This window comes from Saccopteryx leptura, chromosome 2 (assembly GCF_036850995.1).
Source record: "Saccopteryx leptura isolate mSacLep1 chromosome 2, mSacLep1_pri_phased_curated, whole genome shotgun sequence".
In the NCBI taxonomy this organism is placed as follows: Eukaryota; Metazoa; Chordata; class Mammalia; order Chiroptera; family Emballonuridae; genus Saccopteryx; species Saccopteryx leptura.
In genome coordinates, this window is record NC_089504.1 from 216,636,610 (window position 1) to 216,662,051 (window position 25,442).

General features: G+C 51.8%; 1 protein-coding gene and 1 pseudogene across 6 annotated transcripts; one reads left to right on the forward strand and one right to left on the reverse strand.

Moving 5' to 3' along the window:
- Positions 1-2,486: 2,486 nt before the first annotated feature.
- LOC136393299 (transcription and mRNA export factor ENY2 pseudogene) lies at positions 2,487-2,900 on the reverse strand (annotated as a pseudogene).
- A 2,362-nt stretch (positions 2,901-5,262) lies between these two features.
- CBS (cystathionine beta-synthase) lies at positions 5,263-25,364 on the forward strand. Of its 6 annotated transcripts, XM_066370084.1 has the most exons (20): positions 5,263-5,409; positions 6,225-6,377; positions 6,791-6,898; positions 7,037-7,134; positions 7,263-7,479; positions 11,203-11,309; positions 13,317-13,451; positions 14,709-14,788; positions 14,878-15,012; positions 15,561-15,630; positions 17,102-17,193; positions 17,725-17,850; positions 18,509-18,593; positions 19,291-19,396; positions 20,407-20,484; positions 20,695-20,829; positions 21,397-21,505; positions 22,615-22,699; positions 23,003-23,044; positions 24,498-25,364. In XM_066370084.1, the coding sequence occupies exons 5-20, from the start codon at positions 7,271-7,273 to the stop codon at positions 24,653-24,655; spliced, it is 1,752 nt and encodes a 583-aa protein (XP_066226181.1). In that variant the 5' UTR covers positions 5,263-5,409; positions 6,225-6,377; positions 6,791-6,898; positions 7,037-7,134; positions 7,263-7,270; the 3' UTR covers positions 24,656-25,364. The 6 variants fall into 6 exon arrangements, with proteins under 6 accessions (XP_066226181.1, XP_066226180.1, XP_066226182.1 ...); XM_066370083.1 differs by lacking the exon at positions 7,037-7,134; XM_066370085.1 differs by lacking the exon at positions 6,791-6,898.
- The last annotated feature ends 78 nt before the right edge of the window (positions 25,365-25,442 follow it).

Consider the following 25,442-nt stretch of genomic DNA (forward strand, 5'->3'; position numbering starts at 1 on the left):
GTAGCTCAAAATGAATCAAAAATTGCCTGACCAGGCAGTGGCGCAGTGAATAGAGCATCGGACTGGGATGCAGAGGACCCAGGTTTGAAACCCCAAGGTCACCAGCTTGAGCGCGGTCTCATCTGGTTTGAGCAAGGCTCACCAGCTTGATCCCAAGGTTGCTGGCTCGAGCAAGGGGTCACTTGGTCTGCTGTAGCCACCCCCTCCCCATCAAGGCACATATAAGAAAGCAACCGATGAACAACTAAGAAGCCACAACGAAGAATTGATGTTTCTCATCTCCCTTCCTGTCTGTCCCTCTCTCTGTCTCTGTTACTACAAAAATAAACAAACCTGAAAGGTGGTTTTTTTCTTGCATCGAATACACTATCAAGAAAGTGAAAAGACACACCAAGATATTTTCACATCATAATTCTGATAAGGGTCCAGTGTCCAGAATATGTAAGTACAATTCCAATTCAACGAAAGGACAACAACCCAATTTAAAAATGGCCAAAGGATCTGAATTACCATTTCTCCAAAGAAGATACACAAAAGACAGGCAAGCTCGAGAAAAACACTCAGCAGCTTTTGTCATCAGGGAAAACACAGTCAAAACCACAATCAGGTCCCACTTCACACCCACGAGGATGGCCATGAGCCAAACAAGTAAGAACAAGCGTGGGCGATCAGAGCGCTCCTGCATTCCTGGAGGGAATGTAAAGGGTGCAGCTGCTGTGGAAAACGGTCTGGCAGCTGCTACCAAGGTTAAACATAGAATCACTATGTGACCTGGCAGTTCTATTCCTCGTGTAGACCCAAGAGAAATGTAAACATATGTCCACACAAAAACGTGTACTTAGTGTTCATTCATAGCAACATCACCGTAACAGCCAAAAAGTGGAAACAGCATAAATGTTCATCCACTGATGAATGGGTAAATAAAATGTGGTATTTCACACAATAACATTTTACTTGACAATAAAAAGAGGGGAGTACTGATACTTGTTACAACATGAATGGACTTGAAAACATGCCAAGTAAAGGCTACAAGTCTGAAATCAAGGCAGGGCCCTGCTCCCCCTGAGCACTGAGGGGTGCGGGGTCCTTTCTGGCTCTCTTAGCTTCCTAGTAGGTGCCACATCCTTGTCTTGTGCGAGCATGACTCCAATCTCTGCCTCTGGTCACAAGGGCTTCTCTGTGTCTGTGTCCAAATTCCCTTCTAATAGTAAGGACACCAGTATGACTTCATCTTAAACTGATTATATCCTCAAAGACCCTAATATCCTCAAAGTTCCAAATATGGTCACATTCTCAGAGGCCAGGAGTTAGAAAAAGTTTAATATTTGGGAATCTGGGTGGATATCTGTGGGAATTCATTCTCACTTTTGTGACAGTCTGAAATTATGCCAAGATAAAATAATGCAGAACATAATCAAAAACTACCCTCAAAAGCCCTGGCCAGGTAGCTCAGTTGGTTGGAACATCATCTCCATTGGGCCAGGGTTGTGGGTTAGGGCTGGTTGAGACATGTGAGGAGCAGATCAGCAGGTCTATGTTTGTTTTCTCTTTCTCACTCCCTCTCTCTGTCTCTCTCTCCCTCCCTCCCTCCCTCCCTTCCTTTCTCTCTAAAATCAATAAATTAAAAACATCAGTAAATTAAAACACTACTCCCAACATCCCTGTGTCATTGAGTCTGGAGTCCAGATCCTGGCCCTGCCTCCCCTCCTCCCCTCCTAACCACTCCTGATCCTCAAGGCAGCCACACTGAACTTGCCAGGTTCCTCTGACACCCTGAGCTGGCTGCTGCCTAGGCATTTGCAATGGCTGTGTGTTTCAGGCCAGAACACTCCCCCCCCAGAATAAGATGTGGCTCCTCAGGTCTCCATTCCAGGTCACCTGTCAGAGAGACTTTTCCTGAACTAAGACTAGCTTCTCTTCCCATCTCATCCTCATATTTCTGGCTTTATTGTTCTTCATACAAGTTCTCACTAGTGACATTTCATTTTAACTCTGTCTGGTTGAGCCCCTTCTAGATCAGTGCTTTTCAACATTTTTCATTTCCTGGCACACATAAACTAGTTTCTAAAATTCTTAGAATATTTTGAGGCACACCAAAATATATATTTTTGCCAATCTGACAAAAAATATAGTTTTGATTCACACTAAAAAAGTAATTACTCTTTTTGCTCCGAAGTGACTCTTTGTTTTCATTTTATTTATTTTTAGAGGGAGGGGATGGAAGAGAGAAAGAAAGAGACATTGACTTGCTGGGTTTTTTGTTCCACTTATACTCATGCTGTCGTTGATTGTTTTTCGTATGTGCCCCGAATGGTGATTGAGCCCACAGCCTCAGCATGTTGGGATGACACTCAAAAGCCAGGGCCAGTGACTTTTTATTTTTTTATTATTTATTTATTTATTTTTATTTTTTACCATCATACAAGAAAATTTTTATTATGGGAAAGTGATTCCTTTAAAGTAATTAAAAGTGATAATTTTAATTTATGGAAAGTTTTACTGTCAGAAGTAAGATCACAAAACAACACAAGCTAATTCGATCTTAAAGGCTGGCATGCTGAGCAAGGAATGTTCTTATTCTTTGTAGAAGCTCCTTCTTTACACTGTCAGGTACCAGGGCTCTGCCTTTTGGTGTGACTTCAGCCACCAAGTCATCAACAGTAACGTGTTCTAGTCCTTTTTCTTTAATTACCTCTTTACAGTGTGCCTTCAATTGATCCTTCCAGCCACATTCAATTAATTTAGCTCTCAGCAACTCTTTGAGGCGTTCTCTTTCTCCAGTTTCTATCAACTTTTGGTTAATCGCTGCTCTCATCTGCGCATCTTTGTTCATCTTGCTAACCACTCTTTGGCTGCCCAGACTTAGACCCTCAGTAGCTCAGGCGCCTAAGCACACAGAAAGCTAGAACACGCATTTCGCCAGTGACTTTTTAAAGAATCAGGTGCCTATACTTGTATATAAGGACTTCTGGTACTGAGAATTAACCAACCAGATGCAACCTTATTATTCAACTTGACCAATAAAATGCAGCTCTAGTATACATGACATATATATTTATGGTTCAAGACAGGGCATTCACACCTGACAGCTACTATGTTGACTGTGGTTTTCTTTGGGGTTTTTTAGTTGGTTGGTTGTTTTTTGTTTTGGGGTTGTTGTTGTTTTGTCACTCTAAGGGAAAAGAGGTTAGTACCCCTGATTAAATAGTCAAGTATTGATGTTTTAAAATTTCTGGTGGCACACCAGTGTGCCACAGCACAAAGATTGAAAATCGTTGCCCTAGCTATGTAGAAACACCGCAAGGGTAGAGACCCCTGTTCCTGAGTTGGGCTTTATTTCCAGGGCCTAGAACAGATGTGGGCACGTGACAGGGACTTGCTCAATAATTGCAGATTGAGCCCAGGCATAAAGTGCTCAGCAGAGTGACTCCATGTGCCCACCTGTGTCCAATCCTGGTGGCACTGTCCCTGACTAGTGAGGTGCTGAGAGATTCAGGGTGGAGGGTTTTCCATTCAGCCCTGGGGACTCCACACACGTTTGGAATATTGTTATTAGTTGTGTCCTCCTGGTGCCCCCCAATCCCCTCCTGGTCGACAGCCCCAGCATCCATTGATAGGGACTGCCTGTATGACATCTGTTTTAAGAGGCTTTTGTGACTTTTGACCAATTTTCAGTGAGCTCAGGTTCCTTCCCTGCCACAGACCAACGTGGCTAGTAAATTGTCCAGGTCCCTAGTGAGAATGGTGCGGTATGAAGAAATAAACCCAGAGAGAAAAAAGGCTGGAGTCGGGAGGCCTCTGCAAGCTGATGGCAAGCCAGAGCAAAAGCAAAGCTCACCCCCCCCCCCTGCCCCATCTGCTTTATTATATAGTGTACAGCCATATGCAAATAAGGAAGTTTCTCATACAAAGTCACACATTTGAGGCATAAGCGGGAATCCTCATAAGAGTGCACCACCCCCACCATGCAACAGTCAAGGGTGTGGGGAAAAGCTTAAAGTCAAGGGTGTGGGGAAAAGCTTAGTCTTAAAAAGGGTGTGGAGAAGATCTTAGTCTTAAAAAGGTGGGGAAGAGCTTGGTCTTAAACTAAACCCTGGACTTTTTGTCATCTTACAGCTTGTCTCCCACACTTCCCTGACCAGTGAGAGATCCCCACCCCCACCCCCACCCACCCCCGTGGGCAGACAGGGGCGCTAAGCCAGCAAGGCCTGTGTGTCTGGGCACTGGGACAACGAGGGGCAGGAAATACAGTAAATCTCAATAGCTAGCCTGCCGCGCTCCATCCAGAGCCCAGGTGCTGAGCGCTGACTGTGTGAGCGCTGGGCTGCCACAGCTTTCCGCCCCTGCGGTCCCGCGACCAGAGGGCACAAGCGTAGTGGTCCCTAGGCCGCAGCGAGCAGAACCGGAGTAAGGGGTCCCGGAGGGCGGGATATTTGCGGAGTTTTATCCCTGAGGGCCTTCCAAGTCCTTCCCAGGTCGGGAAGGCAAGGCATGTTTTGTTTTGTTTTTTACAGAGACACAGAGAGAGAGAGAGAGTCAGAGAGAGGGATAGACAGACAGGAACGGAGAGATGAGAAGCATCAATCATTAGTTTTTCGTTGCAACACCTTAGTTGTTCATTGATTGCTTTCTCATATGTGCCTTGACCAGGGCCTTCAGAAGACGGAGTGACCCCTTGCTCAAGCCAGTGACCTTGGGCTCAAGCTGGTGAGCTTCGCTCAAACCAGATGAGACCGCGCTCAAACTGGCGACCTCGGGGTCTCGAACCTGGGTCCTTCCGCATCCCAGTCCGACGCTCTATCCTCTGCGCCACCGCCTGGGAAGGCATGTTTTAAATTTACCCACAAATGTTTATTACGCCGAGCAGAACTAGCAGTTACCCAAGTAAAGCGGGGTCGGGACATCGCGTATTGAGCGTCCGCACAGTCCCGGGGCCGGTGGTTGCGTCAATGGGGAGTGGGAGGTCGGGGCGGGGGAGGTTGGGATCCGGCCCGCTGCTACACAGGTGTAGGTGGGGTACGCTGGGGGCAGGGTCCCGGTAATGGATGGGACCTGGGGGCAGGCGGGGGTCTGGGATGTGCGCGGGGTGGGGTCCCGACCCGAGGCTTCAGTGGGGGTGAAATGAGAGGAGCAGGACCCCCCACATTATGGGCAGTGGAAGCGGGGCGGGGGGCAGGGCAGCGCGTAGCAGGCTGGGCGTGGCGGCGGCCCGGCGCTCTGCTCCTCAGGATTGGCCGGGCGCTGGCCCTCCGCCCCCGCATCTTGGCCAATCGTCTTCCAGCCATTCTCTGCTGTAGGGTCTGTCTGAGGCCCGCCAGCTCAGGGTCGTGTCTTCCGGCTGCACTTGCATTGCCGCGGCTCACCTCTCCAGGACGCATCCCTCCCGTCCCCTACCCACGCTCTATCCAGGTGAGCTCCGCTGGGCCCAGACCCGTCCCAGCCCTGGCCCAATTGATCGGCTGGGGTCCCGGGTGGCACCCCAAACCAGAGTTGCATCATCTGAAGTCGCACGCGGCGGAGCTGGGCCGGTGCCCGGGACCCTCCCGCCCGAGTTCAGACGCTACTGAAGCCGGGGGTTCAGTGCCCACGTGGCCCCGAGCACCCACCCCAAATCCAGGCTGCGAAGGACGTGGGGACGCGAGCCTGGGAGCGCCGCCCTCGGACCCAAGATGGAATTTGGGGGGAGATGATTTTTGGCAGCATATCAGGTGGCAAATGGCTGTTTCGCAAACTGTTCTTTTACGCCGATTGTATGGGGTGAGAATAAATGCTGATGGTGTAGCTACGCGGGCGGCAGCCCAAGTGGATGCCCCGCGGGGCAGAGGGCTCTGGGCTGGGTGTCAGGGGTGGGGTCTGGGCGGAAACTTAAAACTTTTAACTTAAGGATTACTTGGTGCTATTTCTCCCAAACTGTCTCCAAGTACCCCTCCCGAAGGCCCGTGACGAGTTTACTACCGCCCCTCCCCCAAATCGGTCCCCTTTGGGTTGAGAGGTGCACGAGTGCAAGGTGCCCTTGGGCATCATGACCCCGGGAGGGTCTTGCGGTTTAAGGTGTGGCAGAAGCGCCAAGAGGCACCTGGTGAGACCCCCCCTCCCAAGGACTCGCGGGCCACCCTCTGGAGCCGCCTGAAGCTGAGGCCGGCAGTACGGGCCAAGACTGCACGTTCCGGCCTGTGCCTTTGGGTTCTGCTGGCCAGATTGATTTTGAATTGTGTTCCCAGCAGCTCCTTAACTTGCTGGAGGTTGCTCCAGGGTGAAGCAAGACGCCAAAAAGGAGACGCCTGTATTTGCTGGAGCGGGTCTCCGTGAGATTGTGGCCAGTCCAGTGACCCAGCAAGTGCCCACCATCCAGGGCGCTGCCAGGTTGTTGGCCTCTGGTGAGTGAGGGTGACACGGGGGAGGGAAGTCTATGACTTGGGGAGTGCTTCTGCAGAATGAAAGAATCACCTTCCCCAGGCCAGGTGCACCACAGAGGGAAGGCTCTGTTCCACTTATTAGCTGGGACTTGGCCAAATAATATTCCTTTGTATGGATATACCACATTTTATATATTCATTCATTCACTGATGGACACTTGCTTTGTCTGTACATTCTGGCTGTTGTAAATAGTGCTATTATGAATTTGGTGTGCAATATGTTTCTGTTTATTGGGGGGTAGATGCCTAGGAGTAGAATTGCTGGAGTCAGTGGTTGTTCTATAGTTAATCTTTTGAGAAACCACCAAACTTGTTAAGATCACCTGTTAAGGTGCCTGGTTTTTTTTTGTTGTTGTTGTTGTTTTTAATGAAAGGAGGGAAGGCAGAGAGACAGACTCCTGCATATGCTCCAGGGGGATCCACCCGGCAAACCCCTTATCTGGTGATGCTCTGCCCATCTGGGGCTAGTGCCTGAGGCAAGGGTATGGAGCCATTCTCAGCACCTGGGGCCAACATGCTCAAATCAAGGCTGTGAGAGGGGAACAGAGAGAGAGAAAGAGAGAGAGGTGGGGGAAGGGGTGGAGAAGCAAATGGTCACTTCTCCCGTGTGCCTTGACCAGGAATCAAACCCGGGACATCCACACACCGGGCTGACACTCTACCACTGAGCCAACCAGCCAGGGCCTTTATGCCTGTTCTTGCTGAGCCATCTGAATAAGTGAGGCCCCACACCCAGAGGGGGTGGGTGAGCAGAAGTCCCCAAGCCCAATAGCATCAAAGCAGGCTCTTCTGCAGTGTTTGGGAATATCCTGAACAGATGACATTTCTTCCCCATCCCTCTGATAGATTGCAGCATGCCTTCTGAGACACCTCAAGCAGAAGAGGGGACAGCAGAGTGCCCCCACCTCTCAGGGGCACGCTCAGAGAAAGGGATGCTGGAGCAGAGGGCTCCGGGGGACAAGGATACCAAGGATCGCCTATGGATTCGGCCCGATGCCCCAAGCAGGTGCTCCTGGAAACTGGGCAGGCCCATCACCGACTCCCCGCATCATCACACTGCCTTGTAAGTCCCTGTTTATGATCACAAGATGGTTCATCTGTTACCTAGAGGAGAGGAGTTTGTTACTTACAAGCCAGAGCCATCTGGACTTGGGATGTGACCCCCACACTTTGTAACCACAGTGATGGGTGGTGACCTGGGAGATTAGAGCACTTTTTATTTTTATTTTATTATTACTTTGGGGGGAAGGGAGACAGACAAGGAGATGAGAAGCATCAACTCGTAGCTTCAGTTTAGTTGTTCATTGATTGCTTCTCATACATGCCTTGACTGGGGGGCTCTAGCCAAGCCAGTGACTCCTTTTTTAAGCCAATAACCTTGGGCTTCAAGCCAGCAACCTTAGGCTTCAAGCCAGCTGCCATGGGATCATGCCAGAAGAGCCTGCACTCAAGCCAGCGATTCGGATTTCGAACCTGAGAGCTCAGAGTCCCAGGTTGATGCTCTATCCACTGCACCACCACCAGTCAGGCAAAGACTATGCCTTTTAAGTTTGTTTTTGTTTTTTTTTTTTTATTTACAGGGACAGAGAGAGAGAGTCAGAGAGAAGGACAGATAGGGACAGACAGACAGGAACGGAGAGAGATGAGAAGCATCAATCATCAGTTTTTCGTTGTGACACCTTAGATGTTCATTGATTGCTTTCTCATATGTGCCTTGACCGCGGGCCTTCAGCAGACCGAGTAACCCCTGCTTGGGCCAGCAACCCTGGGTCCAAGCTGGTGAGCAATTTTTTTTTTTTTTTTTTTTTTTTTTGCTCAAGCCAGATGAGCCTGCACTCAAGCCGGCGACCTCGGGGTCTCGAACCTGGGTCCTCGGCATCCCAGTCCAACTGCTCTATCCACTGAGCCACTGCCTGGTCAGGCAAGAGTCTATGCCTTTTAGATGTTTGGTTCTTATTCTGTATAAGCTGCTATACCAACATTCATGATTATTGATTTTAGAATCAGAACTTGAGGGTGGAGAGAGGGGTACTCTTCTTTGGGGCTAATACATTGAAATGAAAATTTACAAACACGAAAGCTCCAAGCATTAAATATAGTACCTCAATGCTGGGTGCTTAGGAGGCCAAAGTGGCCACTGGCCAAACAGGATGAGCCTCTGTGCCAAAACAAATAGATTGAAAACTGGGTGAGGTTGGGGCATGGCTGCTGGGGGTAGCAGGGAAGGGAGACCTGGACTTCTAATTGCCGGGTGACCTCAGTCTGGTCCTAGGGTGGAAAGGACACTCCTCTCCGGGTTGTAAGGCAGCATTACACCTGCACCTCATCCTGCCTGATTTACCCCTTGTTATAAGCCCTGAAGGGGTTGCTATCCCATCCTGAAGTTCAGAGCCCTGCCCGGCTTATCCCCGTGCAGCTGCCCAGTTATGAGGAAGCTGGGCTTGGCACAACTTAGGCAGAGACTCACCTGCTAGGAGGACACTAGACCAAGTTCCCCTGGAGGAGACAGGCCTTAGGGGTCCTGACTGAGATGCAGTTGACCTGGCAGGTCCGCAGGGGGCTTGGGGAAGGCCTCAGAGCTGGTACATGCATAGGCAGAAGGTGCTAGAAGTGTGAATATAGGGCGAAGTTTCCAGGGTGGGGGAAAAGGGGGCCAGAGTGAGCAGAGAGGCTGCAGAAGGGGAAGGGCAGGCAGGTCCCTATCCTCGATAAGGAGTTTGAGGTTTGTTCTAAGATTCTGTGCCGTTGCCCTCATGGAGGCCTTGGGCTGTGAAAGGGAAAGCCACTGAGAGAAGGTGACTTCAGGGCCATCCTGGTAAATTCTCTCCCCTGGCTCCTGCCCTGATCACCTCAGGCAAGATTCTCAGGTGATTGAGTCAAGAACTATGAGTTCTCTGCCTACCCACCTCTGAGGGAGTGGGCCTTGGCCTCCTCTGGCCACCACAACTCCTGCTGGGCTAGTGTGTCCCCACCACCTGCCAGTCCTTAGCAAGTCCCTCCCCCACATGACAGTTTGGGTGTTTACTTTTGTCCAGCCTTGGATTTAACTAGTTAATGAATCAACCCTTGGCATAGCGCCAAGAACCTGGCCTCCAAAGTGGGGTCAGGAGACCTCTGCCCCCCCCCCCCCAAGCCCAGGCTCTGCCTTCACCCTGACACCCTGCCTCTGGCATGGCTGTTTCTTCTAGCTCCTTGCCACACTGGAAGGGGACAGTTGGGTGGTACCTTGTCAGCATGGCTGCCTGTTTGGACCCCAGGTGGGGACAGGAGGGTTGTAGCATTTCTGGCCTGAGGACACCTAGGAGCTGAATCACCACCTTGAAGATGGAGCTAGGAGTCTGCGTATTTAATGGGCTTGGCGCTGGTGACAAGGACTCACTAACGTTTGAGGAACACAGAGTAGTAAATCGTCAGGTTGTAGAAAGCTATTGCATTTCTTGAAATTCAGGTTTGTTGTATATATTACTGGCGGGATATTTAGAGAGCACTGGTCCCTGAGGGTGAGGAGGAAAAAACACCAAGTGGCCTCTGATAATGAGGATGCAAAAATACCACATGGCTATTTAGGAAATTCCTGTGTTGTGGTTCGCACACAGCCAGATGCTATCCTTCAACCTGCTTGTCAAGTGGAGAACCCCAAGGGAGAGGGGGCAGTCACTGGGGTGTGAAGGGAGACAACTGGCCCATGAAAAGGAAAGCCCATACTGAGCCTGGAGGTCAACCTGGGAATTGGTCCTAACCTTGATCCCAAGGACAAACTGACCAGCCGAGGTCTTTGTTCTTTTGTCTCAAGTATCATGCTTCACACCACCTGTGCCTGACACTTTCTGAGTGATGCCAGGTGTTCTTTGAAGTCACTGTCACTCCCTGGTCACCAGATAGTCTGAAGGGTCTCCATTCTAGGGTCATACCAGTTTTTTGATCAAAGAGAAGAAAAAGAGGTGCCTTAGGGGTGAGATGCTGAAAGATGAAAGGAATTGGAGGTCCCCAGGGAAGACTTTCTAAAAGGGTGGACTTGGACCTACTGTTTTGAAGTCAATGTTTGCTTATCTTAGTTTCTGTATTTGTAAATAATTTAACACTGGCAAGTAGTTGCAGAAACAATACAGAAAGGTCCAGCTGCCCATTGATGAGGTTTTAGTTAACATAGTGCATTTTTTCCTCACAGGAATGCTTTATTAATAAATTACCCATTACGTACTCTAAGGCAAAGACAAGTTAACTAGCCCTGCGCCTTCCTGCCACAGGGAGATCTACCTCTGGCTGTCTGAAGTGCCATGGTGCATTTTCAAGCCCAGCAATGACACTGGCATGACTATTAACCAAATGACAGACATTATTCATTTTCTAGGTTTTTAGGATGTGTGCGTAACAGTGACCTTTGCTACTGCATGTAGATTTGTTTGTTTGTTTTTTGTTTTTTGTTTTTTATTTATTCATTTTAGAGAGGAGAGGGAGAGACAGAGAGAGAGAGAGAGAGGAGAGACAGAGAGAGAGAAGGGGGGAGGAGCAGGAAGCATCAACTCCCATATGTGCCTTGACCAGGCAAGCCCAGGGTTTCGAACCAGTGACCTCAGCATTTCCAGGTCGACGCTTTATCCACTGCGCCACCACAGGTCAGGCCACTGCATGTAGATTTGTGTGATCACCATGCAGGTCCCTTTTAGTTTGATTTATTTTTTGATTCATTTAAAAGAATGTGCTGGACTGACAAGGCAGTTCTGTTTCATTTTTTTTGTTTTGGTTTGGTTTTTTTCCTGAATAATCATGGAATGCTCTATTTTAGGTCAAAATCCCCCAAAATCTTGCCAGATATCCTGAAGAAAATTGGAGATACCCCCATGGTGAGAATCAATAAGATTGGGAAGAACTTTGGCCTGAAGTGTGAGCTCCGTGAGTACCTGCTTCCTCCATCCCGCCCGTAGCCAGCAGCTGCTCAGTGGTCTTGGGGGGGCAGGATGGGTGTCTTAGACTCTCATGGGGAGTTAATGAAGGACTGAGACCAGGTCAAGTAGACCGGGAAGAATATATAACAGTCATGTGCTAGTAGGTGACCGAGCAGGCTGCTCTGGAGCTGGTGTCAGGGAGGAAGTGGCCTGTGGGATGGAGGGAGCATGTGAAGCCCCGAGAGGCATGTCTGGCAGGCATCTAAGGCACACCTGAGCCAGAAAGAAGAACCATGTCACCCAGACAGTGTAGGAGGAGGCCCAGAGCCCAGGAGCAGAGTGCAGTCTTAGACTTTTCTGGGGAGGAGTAGACGTGCTGTGGAAGGGACGATGTAACAATGGGTACGGTTTTTATGATGAGGGCCTCAGTTATCCTCTGGGCAGGGAGTGGTTATCTCAGTGTTTAACTGGTTTTGTGGAGACAGACAAATCATCTATCATGGATGAGACAAAGAATGAGAATTTAGGGGGCAGTGCCTGTCCTGACCTATGTAAACAGAGGTGTCACCGATGGGTCTTAGCTGTCACTGGGGAAGCGCCTGCTTTGCAGGAAGCAGTTTCTAAGATCACAAGCAGGTGGGGATTTCTTCATAGTCACTGTATTCAGGATAAGAAGCTCAAGTAGACTGTCACTTTATCACAGAGGAAATGGCAAATGCAAATACCCTAGAGAGAGACCAGTCACTCTGGGGTGCAGTGAGCCTGAAGGGACAGATCACATCAAGGGTGAAGGGGCAGGCCTTGAGGAAGTAGCATCATCCAGGGGAGGGACTGAGGCCACTTGGCTGATTCACTGGACACCATCAGCAGAGCCTTCCCCCCACCTCTGGGGAAAGCCCTCTCTAAGAAGCAATGAGCAGTGCACACCCCGGGCACTGCTGGGAATGCTTCAGACACTCCACAGCCCAGGCCTGCTCTGTGCTCTTTCCTCAGAGAGGATATAGGGGCCCGCTGCCTCCAAGTTGAGCAGTAGTCTCAGTGTAGGTTCCAATGTGTTTATATTTCACATGGGGACAGAGGCTACTTTGTCATATGTCCTGCCTGAGGCCATCAGCTGGCCTTCCCTCAGGCTAGTTAGAATGATCTAACTGAATGATTCAAATGTGAAACCTAGAAGGGTCCTGGGATGCAAGCCTGCTCGGGGCCGGGCATTTGGAAGCCCCTCCCCACCACATACACGCATTGACACACAGATGCATGCGCGCGCACCCATGTGCATCTCCACCCACAGTTTCAGCAGGGGCCTCTCCTGACTCCAGGGGACAATGTCTGTTCAGAAACCAGGACAAACTAGGCCAGAGGTTGTGTTGCGGGTGTCATAGGCTAGCCCGAAGTCTTCAGATTTGTTTGGTGCAGTATCCCCCTCTTTTTTTGCAAATACTACATGTTTTTAGCAGATGGGAGGTAGTCATCCTAAGGAAAGAGCAGAGCAAAGGTCCTGGCACAGGAAAGGAAAGCCTGTTGGCCAGATGCGGAGAGCCAGTGTCACTGGCCGAGGGTATCTCCCAGGGAGGATGATGGGAGTTGGGCATGGAAGGTTTTTGGGTCCCAGTTGGGGGGTATAATCTGGGGGCATGGCTTCTGGCATTCAGTTGTCTGGCAGAGGTCACTGGCTATGGCCAGGCGTTACGGGGAATGCTGGCTCTTACCAGCCAACTACTGCATGACCGGCAAGCTACTGTTGGGACTGTGCTGGGGTGGTCTGACCCATCCATCCAGGCAGGCTCCTTGGGGCACCTCTGTCCCATCATTCCCATGGGTTCCTCGGCATATGGGAGCAGTACCTCCAGCTCCAGTGGTGGGTGGGAGTGGAAAAAGGGCCGATGTACAGAACCAGTGAAGACTGGGCCTAGTCCTGCATCAGGGTGGACCAGTAGTGGGTGGGGGGAGACGGCAGGGATCAGTTAAGGGCCCAGGGCCTCTTGCTGTCTCATGATTCATCTCTGGCTCCCAGTGGCCAAGTGTGAATTCTTCAACGCGGGTGGGAGTGTGAAGGATCGCATCAGCCTGCGCATGATTGAGGAGGCCGAGCGGGCAGGGGTCCTGAAGCCTGGGGACACCGTCATTGAGCCGACATCCGGGAACACAGGTGTGTGCAGGGACAAGCTGGGGTCCCCTGGCCATGCTGACCTGTAGTTGCTCGCACTGGCCTGGCTGACAGCCTCTTTCTTTTCTGGCAGTTTGCTCAGCATGAATGCATGCATGCAGCTTTGTGTAGTGTCCCCATCCTCTGACATCTTAAAGTTGGGCCTGCATTGATGATGTCAGATGCTCACATGAGCAGCCTGGGAGTAAACATTTTCATTTCCTATAGCTGCTATAACAAACACCACCAGCAGGCAGCTTAATCAACACACATCTGTTCCCTCCCACACCTGGAGGTTGAGTCTGAGATCAGGGTTCCCAGGGCCGGTTCCCCCAAGCCCTCTTTCCTTGGTATACCCACCGCTGTCTCCTCCGTGTCCTCACATGGTCATCTCCCTCCATGTGTCTGTGTCCTCATCTCCTCTTTTTCTGAGGACACCAGTCATAAAGGATTAGGAACCACCCCAGTGACCTCATTTAACCTTACTTATCTCTTCAAAGACCCATCTCCAAAAACAGTCACTTTTTGAGATGATAGGGGTTAGGATGTCAACATAGGAATTTGGGAGGACACAATTCAGCCCATGACACTCAGCCATCTGGCCCCCAAATCCCATGTCCTTCTGACATGCAAAATACATTCACTCCATCCCAGCAGCCCCAACTAGTCTGAACTTATTCCAGCAATGAGTCATGTTACTTCCAAAATACGGTGGTGGGGCAGGCATAGGACAGACAAGCTTACTGCAAAGGGACAAACCAGGAAGAAGGAGAGGTGCTGGGTCCTCAGCAAGTCTGAGACCCATTGAATCTTAAGGCTTGACTTTAATCTTCTTTTGCTCGATGTTCTGTCCTCTGAACAGTGGCCCTGACTCCTTTAGAACCAGGAATCAAGCTGCCCTGCTGACCTGACTGCCTTCAGGGCCTTTCTCCCTTTCCTTGGAGGACCATGTGTACTTACAGCCAGTCCACACAATTTGCTCTTACTAGTCTCCTAAGGCGCTCGGGACGTGGTGTGGGCACCCAGCAAAACCTGGAGGCATGAGAGTTCACACTTGCACCCCAGCCTTTCCTCCTTGTAAGGAAACCTTTTGTTTCCTCTTTGCATTCTCTCTCTTGTCCCTGAGGGCGGAAGGGGATAATGTGGGGCTTTTCAGAATACTGCAGTGCCCTCTCCCTGGGTCTTTGGGGCTTGTCTCCAGTGCCCCAGACAAGGGCTGTTGGTGCACGGGGCAGGGTCTCAACCGTGTACTGTCCCCAGGGATCGGGCTGGCCCTGGCTGCTGCCGTGAAGGGCTATCGCTGCATCATCGTCATGCCGGAGAAGATGAGCATGGAGAAGGTAGGCCGGCAGGCGGGCCTGTCCCTCAGCGCCCCCGCCCCAGCTCGGGAGGCCTGATGGGTGGGTAAAGCCTGAGCATTCCTTTGCAGGTGGATGTCCTGCGGGCCCTGGGGGCTGAGATTGTGAGGACACCCACCAATGCCAGGTTTGACTCCCCCGAGTCACATGTGGGGGTGGCATGGAGGCTGAGGAATGAGATCCCCAATTCTCACATCCTAGACCAGGTGAGGCTTGGGGGCTGGGATAAGGGTGCACTCAAAGTGTGGACCAAAGTGGGGCACTCCTGGGGGGTGTCTGTGTCGTGGTTTGGGTGTGGTGCCACATTTGCAGCAGGAGTGGTGGCAGCAAAGGTGACTGACACAATGAGTGGCACATGGTTGCTGGCTTCTCCCAGCATGCAGCTGGTGGATTGGCCCGGCCTTTGGCTCTGCTTCAGGCTCCATTCATCACACTGGGTGGGGTGGTCCTTTGCTAAGGACCCTAGAAGCTCTCTGCAGGTGTACAGCTCGTAAAAAACTTTTTTACTGGAAGCTCTTCTGTCTCATTCATTTCACTCCTGGGTTAGTTCAGAAATCTCATCTTTTGAAGAGCTGGTTTTAATGTTTTGTGTCTGTTGAGGCTCCTGAAACTGCTTGTGCCATTGGTCCCTCTTGCCTGAGCCACTGGAATCCTCTCTGGCTTGCACTGGGCTGTTGGCCTGATGTCTTGTGGCTGCTGCTATTTCAGTGTCTTTGACCTTCACTCACAGCCCCCTTGCTCTCTTTCCACGCAGTACCGCAACGTCAGCAACCCCGTTGCTCACTATGATAGCACAGCAGAGGAGATCCTACAGCAGTGCGATGGTGTGTACTTCTATCTTAAACCCTCTGTCCAGCTTTACTGCCTCTCTTCTTGGTTGCCTGGGGGTGTTCAAGTCATTTATCCACTCCTTGGTAAAGTCCTATTCATCCTTCAAAACCCAGATCAAATGTCCCCTCTCTGAAATGCTTTCTAGAGCAGTGGTCCCCAACCCCTGGGCTGCGGACCGGTACCAGTCCGTGGGCCATTTGGTACTGGTCTACAGAGAAAGAATAAATAACTTACATTATTTCCGTTTTATTTATATTTAAGTCTGAACAATGTTTTATTTTTTAAAAATGACCAGATTCCCTCTGTTACATCCGTCGAAGACTCACTCTTGATGCTTGTCTCGGTTACGTGATACATTTATCCGTCCCACCCTAAAGGCCGGTCTGTGAAAATATTTTCTGACATTAAACCAGTCCGTGGCCCAAAAAAGGTTGGGGACCACTGTTCTAGAGGACTTCTCTAGAGTGGTTTCCTGCTTCTGCTGTGCTCTCTTGGACTTTGAGTGAGCCTCTTCTAAACAGCTGCAGTTGTATTTGTATACCTAGCGGTCTGTCCTCCAGGGCTGTAAAAGCTCCTGAGTGCAGGGAGTGAGTGTGACCTAGGCTGGTGCTGGGCTCACAGCTGAGGCTTCACGTTGCTGTATAGTACTGGCATCAAGCTCCAACTTGGGCATTGAATTACACATTCAAGTTTTTTCATTTCCAGAGCGTGCATGGTGATATCAACAATTAGCTTATTGTCAGCTGGTGCCAAGGCCCATGAGGTTGTGATGTTTTCTGATGGGCTGTTTCCCTATGAGATTTTAGGGATGCTTGTAGACCTTTGGCACTCTGACCTCCTGTTTGGAGCCTGGTGTTGGCATTGGCTTCAATGTAGCCTTGTTCTATGACCAGGAGCCAGGCAGTGAGTCCAGGCATTTGCTCGCTCAGGTTTTATGTGTGAGAATTCTCTCATTTGGCAAAAACAGCCCTCTGCCTCCGCACAAGGGCCTGCGCAAACTTGTCTGCAGGATGTTTGAGCTGGCGCTTGGCAGTGGGAGAGCCCAGATGATTTCTGAGCTGAGCCTGCATGATTTATTCTATTTCCTTATAATTCAGTTCACTTATTCACATCGTCCAAAACCAAACAGCATAAGCAGGAGATGCATCGTGAGGAGCCTCCCTGTGTCCCATCCCCCCAGGCAGCCACCACACCTGTCCTTCCTGCACCTCCAGACAGACTTCACATCAGATAGAGAGCCAGTGGCTGGGTTTCATTTAACAAAGACTTAAATGAAGCTCACTTTGTCCCTGTGACCCCATGATGGGATGCTTCTTAAAGAGAATAAAGGGCTGTCATGAGAGGCTGTGGAAACCGGAGAACAGTTTTCCTGTTCACCGTTTTTTGATAACCTGCCTTCATTTTGGTTGCATGTTTTCACTTATCACTCGAATGTTCTTCCTGATGCACCTTCTCCCCCATCAGGGAAGCTAGACATGCTGGTGGCTTCGGCAGGCACGGGTGGCACCATCACAGGCATTGCCAGGAAGTTAAAGGAGAAGTGTCCTGGATGCAAAGTGAGTGACTTGGGTCTGCTGAGATCATAGAGGAATCCAGCAACCAATTGAGCTGGGGTGGGAGTCAATTTGGGTGGCCCCCAAGGATCATGAAGTGACTCCAAGAGGCAGGGGAGGGCACGGGGGCAGGGTTCCTAGGAATACAGGGCTGGTCGTGGTGAGTCCACTTCCTCCCTTGGATTACTTTCTCTGCTGTCCAGAGAGAGGTCAGTGCCCAGCTCTGCTTCTTGTTGCCAAGACTCTGATTGTCCCCCAGGATGATGTGTCAAGGCTGTCCTGGGACATTTTGTGCAGGAAGAACTTCCCTGTGAAACTATGTCTCCCAGCTGTCCCCTAGAGTTGTAATCACCGCAGCTCCCAGGTGTCTGGGTTTCAAGTCTTGCCCCGGAGCTGGGAATGAGACCTGCATCCCATGGGCAGATCATTAACAGGCGTCTGTTAGTGGTGGTCTTGCCCCTACCCCCCGATGATAGCTGGGCACTTCCAGATTAGAATTGCTGGACACAAGCCCTAACACTGTCCCCTCTGTAGATCATTGGGGTGGACCCTGAAGGCTCCATCCTTGCGGAACCCGAGGAACTGAACCGGACAGAGCTGACAGCCTATGAGGTGGAAGGGATCGGCTATGACTTCATCCCCACAGTGCTGGACCGGACGGTAGGTGGGGCCTCAGAGACTGGTTCCAGACCTCAGGGCTCGCCCATTAACCACCTTGCATGTCTGCATGCCTGACTGACCACAGGTGCCCCACCTGGCTTTCCTCCTGGGGGGTGGGAGTAGAGACATAACCCCACACAAGCAAGCAGAAGTAGCGTAGTCTCGAAGTACAAGACCAGGGAACACACTGCACCATATCCAAGTATGTGACGTGACTCCACTGGGCAAAGACTCCCAGAAGGTCTCCCTTTGGCCTGTGTGTGCAGATCAGGCCCTGCAGAGGGAGGGAGCTCGAGTGCTTGAGCAAGAACGTGGGAGAGTTCAAAACCCCAGACAGAACAGGCTCCTACAGACTCAAAAGAGGGCTTCAGTGTGAGGGATGTTGAGTCCAGCCAGCAAGATGTGGCCATGCACTGAGAGCCTATGGGCAGTTTTAATTGCCATATGCAGAATGCATTGGATCAGAGAGGTAGAAAGTTCTGGGTTTGTAGACATGAGTCTCAGACCCCAAGCAGGGGCCAGTCTATGTCCATTGAGGGTCACAGTCTCCTGAACTGAGGTCAACGATGAAGCTACAAACACAGCTGTGGGGACTCCACCCCCACTGCACTACTGCCCGAGCCCCTCATGGAGCCAGCCGTCTGAGTCCTGCCCACAGGTGGTGGATAAGTGGTTCAAGTCCAACGATGAGGAATCCTTTGCCTTTGCCCGCATGCTGATTGCGCAAGAGGGACTGCTGTGTGGTGAGTGGGGGGCAGGCGCCGGGGCAGTGGCTGGGGTGCAGAGGACAGATGGGTGCTTGCCCTCTGCCAGCTCCCAGTCCGGATGTGTAAAGGACACGCGCATTCTGGGGCTACATGGCAGCTTCCTCAGGTGCTGTTCATCTGCTCTGGCCTGTAAGGAGGTCAGCTGGCCTGTCCTCCCCATTGACGGTCACACATAGACGTGGCAGGAGTGCCCTTCCACAACGTGGCTGGAGCTGGGGGGGGAGGGTCAGTATTCCTGGGACCTTGGGGTCCCTGCAGTCCATATGCTTGGGTTTCTGTGTTTAACGGCCTTGCTGAGAATGAGGGAATGGCACAAAGACCTGAGAAGGGGTCTGGGGACACAGCAAATCTGGCAGCTTGACAGTAAAAGGCAGTAGCTGTTGGCTCTGCACCCCCAGCAGAGTCAGCATTGGGGCCAGGGTGTGGCCCCCGAGAGGTGACCTGGAAGTGGTGCATTTGTGTTTTGGGGTCAGGGATCTCAGGACACTAGGATTTTTTTAATCAAGACCAGCATTGTCCTTGGGGAGGGGACCACCCATCAATGGGCGTCCGCGGCTGGGGCGGGTGCTTGGAGAGACTGGGATGTCCATCATGAAGGCCTTATTGGCCAGCAGATGGGACAGGCTCCTGCCAACTCTCCCCCTCTGACGCGGTGGGTCTGCCCCCTTGGCAGGCGGCAGCTCTGGCAGCGCCATGTCGGTGGCTGTGAAGGCAGCCCAGGAGCTGCAGGAGGGCCAGCGCTGCGTAGTGATCCTGCCAGACTCTGTTCGGAACTACATGTAAGAAGCCTCCTCCCTCTTCCCCCTCCACTCCTGCACTTCCTGGGCACCCCCTTGGATGCTGTGGCCGCTCCCACTGGAGCCCTCAGGACTTGCTATGATATGTCTGACCCATGGTCTCGAGGACCCTCAGGTCTGATTTGTGCACATGGGTCCCAACTTTCCAGACCCCAGCCCAGCTCCCCATGTGGCAGCAGGCAGCCTCCTGCTTTGAATTCCTGTCTCCTGGGCTGCCAGTCCCACCAGGGTCACCAGCTGAGACTTGAACCAAGGTCATTCTGCAGCAGGGACCTAAGGACACCCCCACCACCACCATACCCTCAGGGTTTCCTCCATGGGCCGTAGGTGTTATATACCTATGGTGACCTCAGCTGCCTCTGGTGGGCGCCCCAGATTGGGGTTCAGATGTGTAGGGTGATTGATGTCTGGGTGCCCTCTGCCAAGTCATCATGAACCTGGGCTGCCACCTGCCCACTCAGCTTGAAAACACCCACCTCCCCACATGCTGGGCTGGCCCGCTGTGTGTGTACAAAACTATGAGAATGTGTGAGAGCACCTGGGTTTGAACTCTGGAGGGTGTGCTTACACAGGCATGTCTCACAGAGGCATGGGGCCATTGGCTCCCCACTTCATTGATTGTCCATTTTTTTTATAGCAGGTCCCTGGCAGCCCCCAATGCCTGATCTGAAAGGTTTCACCCAAAGTGGGTCAGGCTCCCTGTTCCCTCTGACTGAACTGACCTGAGGAGGGCTGGGAGGAGGCGCCCAGGGAACCTGAGCTTCCAGGATGACCTGTGCTCTGAGCGCCTCTGCCCTGGTAGACTAGATGCCCGTGAACATGCGGTTCCCAGGACTTCTCCTTGGGCTCCACCCAGTCCTTTGGGGTCTCCCCTGGACCTATGAGGTCTAGGGAGGGGTACTGGACTTTCTGTGAAAACTCTGCTCCTTGATTTGGGCAGGGACAGTGGTGAGACCCTCTGTCAGACCCTGCTGACCTCGTGACACCTGCAGGTCCAAGTTCCTGAGTGACAGATGGATGCTGCAGAAGGGCTTCCTGAAGGAAGAGGACCTCACAGTGAAGAAGCCCTGGTGAGAACATCTCTGAGTAGGGACTCCACCCCCAGAACCATCCCTGTGGCTGCAGAACACATCCCTAGAACCTGGGACACCTGTGCTCTGTGCCATGCCTGGCTGGTTGTCTCATGGTCTCCCTATGTGATGTTGCCCTTGTGTCAATGTGCTTGTGTAGGCTCCCACCTGCTGGCTCACAGCCCTCCCTGCCCCGCCTTCTTCCCTCAGGTGGTGGCACCTCCGAGTTCAGGAGCTCAGCCTATCAGCTCCGCTGACAGTACTGCCCACGGTCACCTGTGAGCACACCATCGAGATCCTCCGAGAGAAGGGCTTCGACCAGGCACCTGTGGTTGATGAATCAGGGTCAGTCTCAGCCACACTCCAGGGCAAGGCTGGCCAGCTGACCTTAGTGTCTTTGTATAGGGATGTCAGAAGACTGGACCACCCAATGACATCATGTCCCTGAGCACTGGCTGGGGCAGGGAGCTGGCCATATTAACCTTTGTGTCCCATCCCATTGCACTCAGCGTGAGCACAGGAAGCAGGTGGCAGTAACTGGTCTTGCTCTGAGGAGATGTTTAATAGTGGGGGGCATGTCTGCCATGTGACCAACTGTCCAGGTTCTGGGACTGTCCCAGTGTTAGCACTGAAAGTCCCCCATCCCAGAACACCGTGACACCTGTCAGATGGAAATACGCAAAGGACTCATTGGTTTATTGTCTGCTTGCATTGGATGGCCAGGTCCAGGGCAGGATCACTGTCTTCTTGCTGCATGTGGGTACTCAGCAGATACCTGTTGAATTCTGAGAGGAATTCCACATTTGACCAAAGACCACACTGACACTGAGGGAGGGTGGCTGTGGGCATATTCTGCTGTGTAGGGGAGGAAGAGACCCCATGCACTGACCCTGCTCCTACCCACTTCCCCAGGGTGATCCTGGGGATGGTGACTCTGGGGAACATGCTGTCATGCCTGCTCGCTGGGAAGGTGCAGCCATCAGACCAAGTCCACAAAGTCATCTACAAGCAGTTCAAACAGGTATGAGCCCCAGTTCACCTGAACAGTGGGTGCCAAGACCTGTCCTGTCCCTGAGGCAGGGCACAGCACTTCCTATGAGAGGGGCCAGAGCCCCGAGCCTCGGCACCATTCTGTGTCAGCTGGGCCAGTGCTGGCTGCAACCTCCGCAAACCTATAACCTGAGAATTTGCACTGGCTTTGCAAACAGAGAAGGCCTGGTCAGTAAAGGCTTCCACCTGTGAGGGTGCACCCATAGCCACCATGTTTTGACCCCCACACCTGGGGGTCAGCCTCCTTCATAGTTGCTTCTCGTATGTACCTTGACTGGGCAAGCCAAGGATTTTGAACCAGTGACCTCAGTGTTCCAAGTCCACGCTCTAGCCACTGCGCCACCACAGGTCAGGCGGGCCCTCGTCGTTCCCCGTGAAGCATTCATTGAACACCTGGCATGCCTAATGACTTAATAAAAACTGGTATGTTCTGGGAGAAGTACCATGCCACCCCTTGCTATGCTGGGTCTGGTCAGACCCCTGTGGTTGTCCTGAGACAATGTTGGCCATCCTATGACAGGCCTGAGCAGAGCCGAACGGACACTGCTCTCTCATCCCTAAGGGCAGTGCCATCGGGGTCCCCTCTCTGGTCCCAGTGTCACACCCTCCTTCTCCAACCTCTTAGTGAGTGAGACTAAGAGGCTGAGCCCCAACCTAGAAATGAACTGGACCCTCCTCTTTTCCTGTCTCCCTCTCACACACACAGCTAGAATGTCACCAGAAAATGTATGGTCTTGCCCTTTCCATTCCCAATACTATTGCCTGTCATGTGGTCCCTGCAGTGCCCTCACCCCAGCCCCTAACAAGGAGAGACCACAAGAGAATATGCTGCCCAAACAGTTCAGGTTCCATTGCCTGGAGGTGGGGAGGGCAGCGTGGGTCAGCCTTGCCCCTCCTTCACCTCGATATCTCTGTGCCTTGGCAGGTCTCTCTGATCCTCACTTAACTGATTCTCCCAGATTTTCTCTGTCCGTTATGTATTTCCCAACTTCCCTTTTCCCATCTCGTCATAAACTCCTTCCCACAGAGGGCCTGGCTTTGGGCTGCCCTGGTGAGCGCCAACCACGGCTTCTCTTCCAGATCCGCCTGATGGACTCGCTGGGCGTGCTCTCGCGCATCCTGGAGATGGACCACTTCGCACTGGTGGTGCACGAGCAGATCCAGTGTAAGTGCGGCTGGGGGTGGGAGGGGCGCCCTGCAGGGTGCTGGCCACCGAGGCCCAGCCCCAGGCTTCCGCACGTGCTTTGCTGCCGTGAGTTTCTGCGAGGTGCTGACTTTCAGCTACCCCTAGTCTCGGGCACGGTTCTCAGAGGGACCCCTCTATGGGCCAGGCCTAGATGCCCACAAGGGTGAGGGCCATAGAAATCAAAGAACTGGGAGTGCCCTGTACCAGCCCCCTGCCCAGCTGAGGGCCGTCTCAGGGCCTGGCCGACAAAGTCTAACCCCTCTCCCGTCCTTGGCTCCACAGCGCAGGACCAGGCCTTGGCAGGAGTGGTGGGGGGGCCTGCAGGTATGTACGCCCACTGTCTCCCCCTTGGAAATGGCTCTGCTGTCAGAACCGCAACTCCGAGGGCAGAGGAGGGCGTCTGGGGTCCCAGAACGAGAGCTTGGGTGGGAGGCTTCTTCCTCTTCGCCTCACATTTACTCATATTTTCACATCCTTCCAGAATGATTAGTTCCAATTTCAGGGTCCATAGATAGTGTCCTTGGGCATAGCCACTCCAGATGCCATGTCCACAGCTGCCTTTGTGCTGTTGGCAGAGCTGCGGAGTCGTCACAAAAACTCTGTGGCCCTTTACAAAGGTGGCTGACCCCACTGTGTGTGACTCTTCTGAGGGTCTGGAAGACCAGGTGGCAGAGGCTGCCAGGCTGCCCTCCCTGGCAGGGCACACACTTCTCCAATGTGCTGCTTTGCCTACAAGTCCCTAAGATGTAGGTAGTTGGTCACCTCTGGGCTTTCCTTGTTTTTACCCAAGGAGCTCCAAGTAGGCCAGTGGAGGCTGGGCTCCTCTGTCTCCCTCTGCCTCTACCCTAGGGACAGATGGCCATAGAGTTGCTGGGAGCAGGTCTGGCAGGATAAAATATGACCTGGGCACTTGCAACCCACTCCTCAGCTCCACCCGGCTCTCTGCTTCATTACGACTGTGTTAGGCAGGGCCCTCCAGAGAAACTGAGCCAGTGGGATGTGTGTGTGTATATATATAGATTTTATAAAGACTGACTCACGTGACTAGTCTGGCACGTCTCATTTCTGTAGGGGCAGTGGGCAGACTCGAGACTCAGAAAGAGCCAATGTTTCAGTTCGAGTCCAAAGGCTAGAAAAGTCCCTTTTTATTTGAGGAGCATCAACCTTTTTGTTACATTCAGACCTTCAACTGATTAGATGAGGCCCACCCACACCAGCAAGGGCAATCTACTTTACTGAGTCTACCAATTCAGATATTGGTCTCATCAAGAAACACCCAGAATAATGTTTGACGGGCACTCAATAGCCCGTCACTTTGAACCAGCTCAACAATTCTCTCTGCTCTTCATGGGGCCAGGGCCGACATTCAGTCTAAGCCCAAGAGAAAAGTATGGGTTTGAAGACAATCACAGGCCAGTGATGTGAGGCAGTGTAGCTCGTGAGTGTGCTTGGTGTTGGAATTTCATGCCTTGGCACCCAGACAGGCCACCAGCTATTCTGAATCAGTGAGGCCAGTAGGCATGGCTCCGAGAGGTCAGCACTCTGCTCTCTGCAGCTTCACCCAGGTGGCTCCTGTCAGGAGGAAGGAAGCATCTGTTGTTGGGCTCCCACGGTACACAGCTGCCTATAAGACAATGCGGCAGGCTCAAGGCTGGTCCCCCAGGGCCACACTTTGTGGTATAGCCTCTGACAGTACCCAGGGTGGCCACACCTGGGCCCTGTCTTCCCCTACGCCATGTGGAGGTGCCTTTAACTCACTGCCCTGTTCCCTCCTCAGACCACAGCCACGGGAAGTCCAGTAAGAAGCACATGGTGTTTGGAGTCGTCACGGCTATTGACCTGCTGAACTTTGTGGCTGCCCGGGAGCGGGACCAGAAGACAAAGTCAGCAAGTGCCTTGGAACCCAGAGCTGGCCGGGCTGCAGCCCAGCTCTGACTCTGCTCACACTGCCTGCTCTTTTGCTCTCACAAACACTAAACAAGCCCATGTGCCTTTTCACTGCCTAGTGCTGGGCACTGCCCCGTTGCTATAGGCAGGAAGGAGCAGATGTAGCATGCTTAGCCTGAGGCCAATGGAAATGTTACAGTTTCTCTTTTATTAACAACTGACACTTGGATGAATCAATAGTGTATTAGAATGTGCTTTTCTTTAACTTTCTCTTAAAATGTTTCAACAAGAAAATCTTATTAAAAATGAACTCAGCCAGGTAGATGGACCTATGCAATGATTGGGACAGAGTGAACCTAAGGCAGAAGGAAGTGCCTTTTCCAGAGAAGAATCCAGAATGGGGAGCAGCAGAAAAGGGGATGCAGGAAGCGTGGAGTGGTTCGGTGACCCTCACATAGCAGTGCACTCTGCTCAGGGCTGGGTCGTTAGAGTGGCTAAAGTGTTGGGGGGTTTTTTAATTGAAGTGAAATTCACATACCTGAAATGAACAAATTTTAGATGTACAGGTCAGTGGCTTATTACATTCACCATGTGGTACAGCCATCACCTCTGTCAAGTTCCAAAAACATTTTCATCACCCCCTTAAGCAGTCATTCCCGTCTTCCCTCTTCCCTGCTCTCTTGTCAACCACTAATCTGCTTTCTGTCTCTCTACAGATTTACCTATTTAGGAAATTTCGATAAATGGGATCATACAATCTGTGGTCTTATGTGTCTGTCTTATTTCATTTAACATTTTCAAGGTGCGTTTTGTAGCAGGTATCAGCACTTTATTC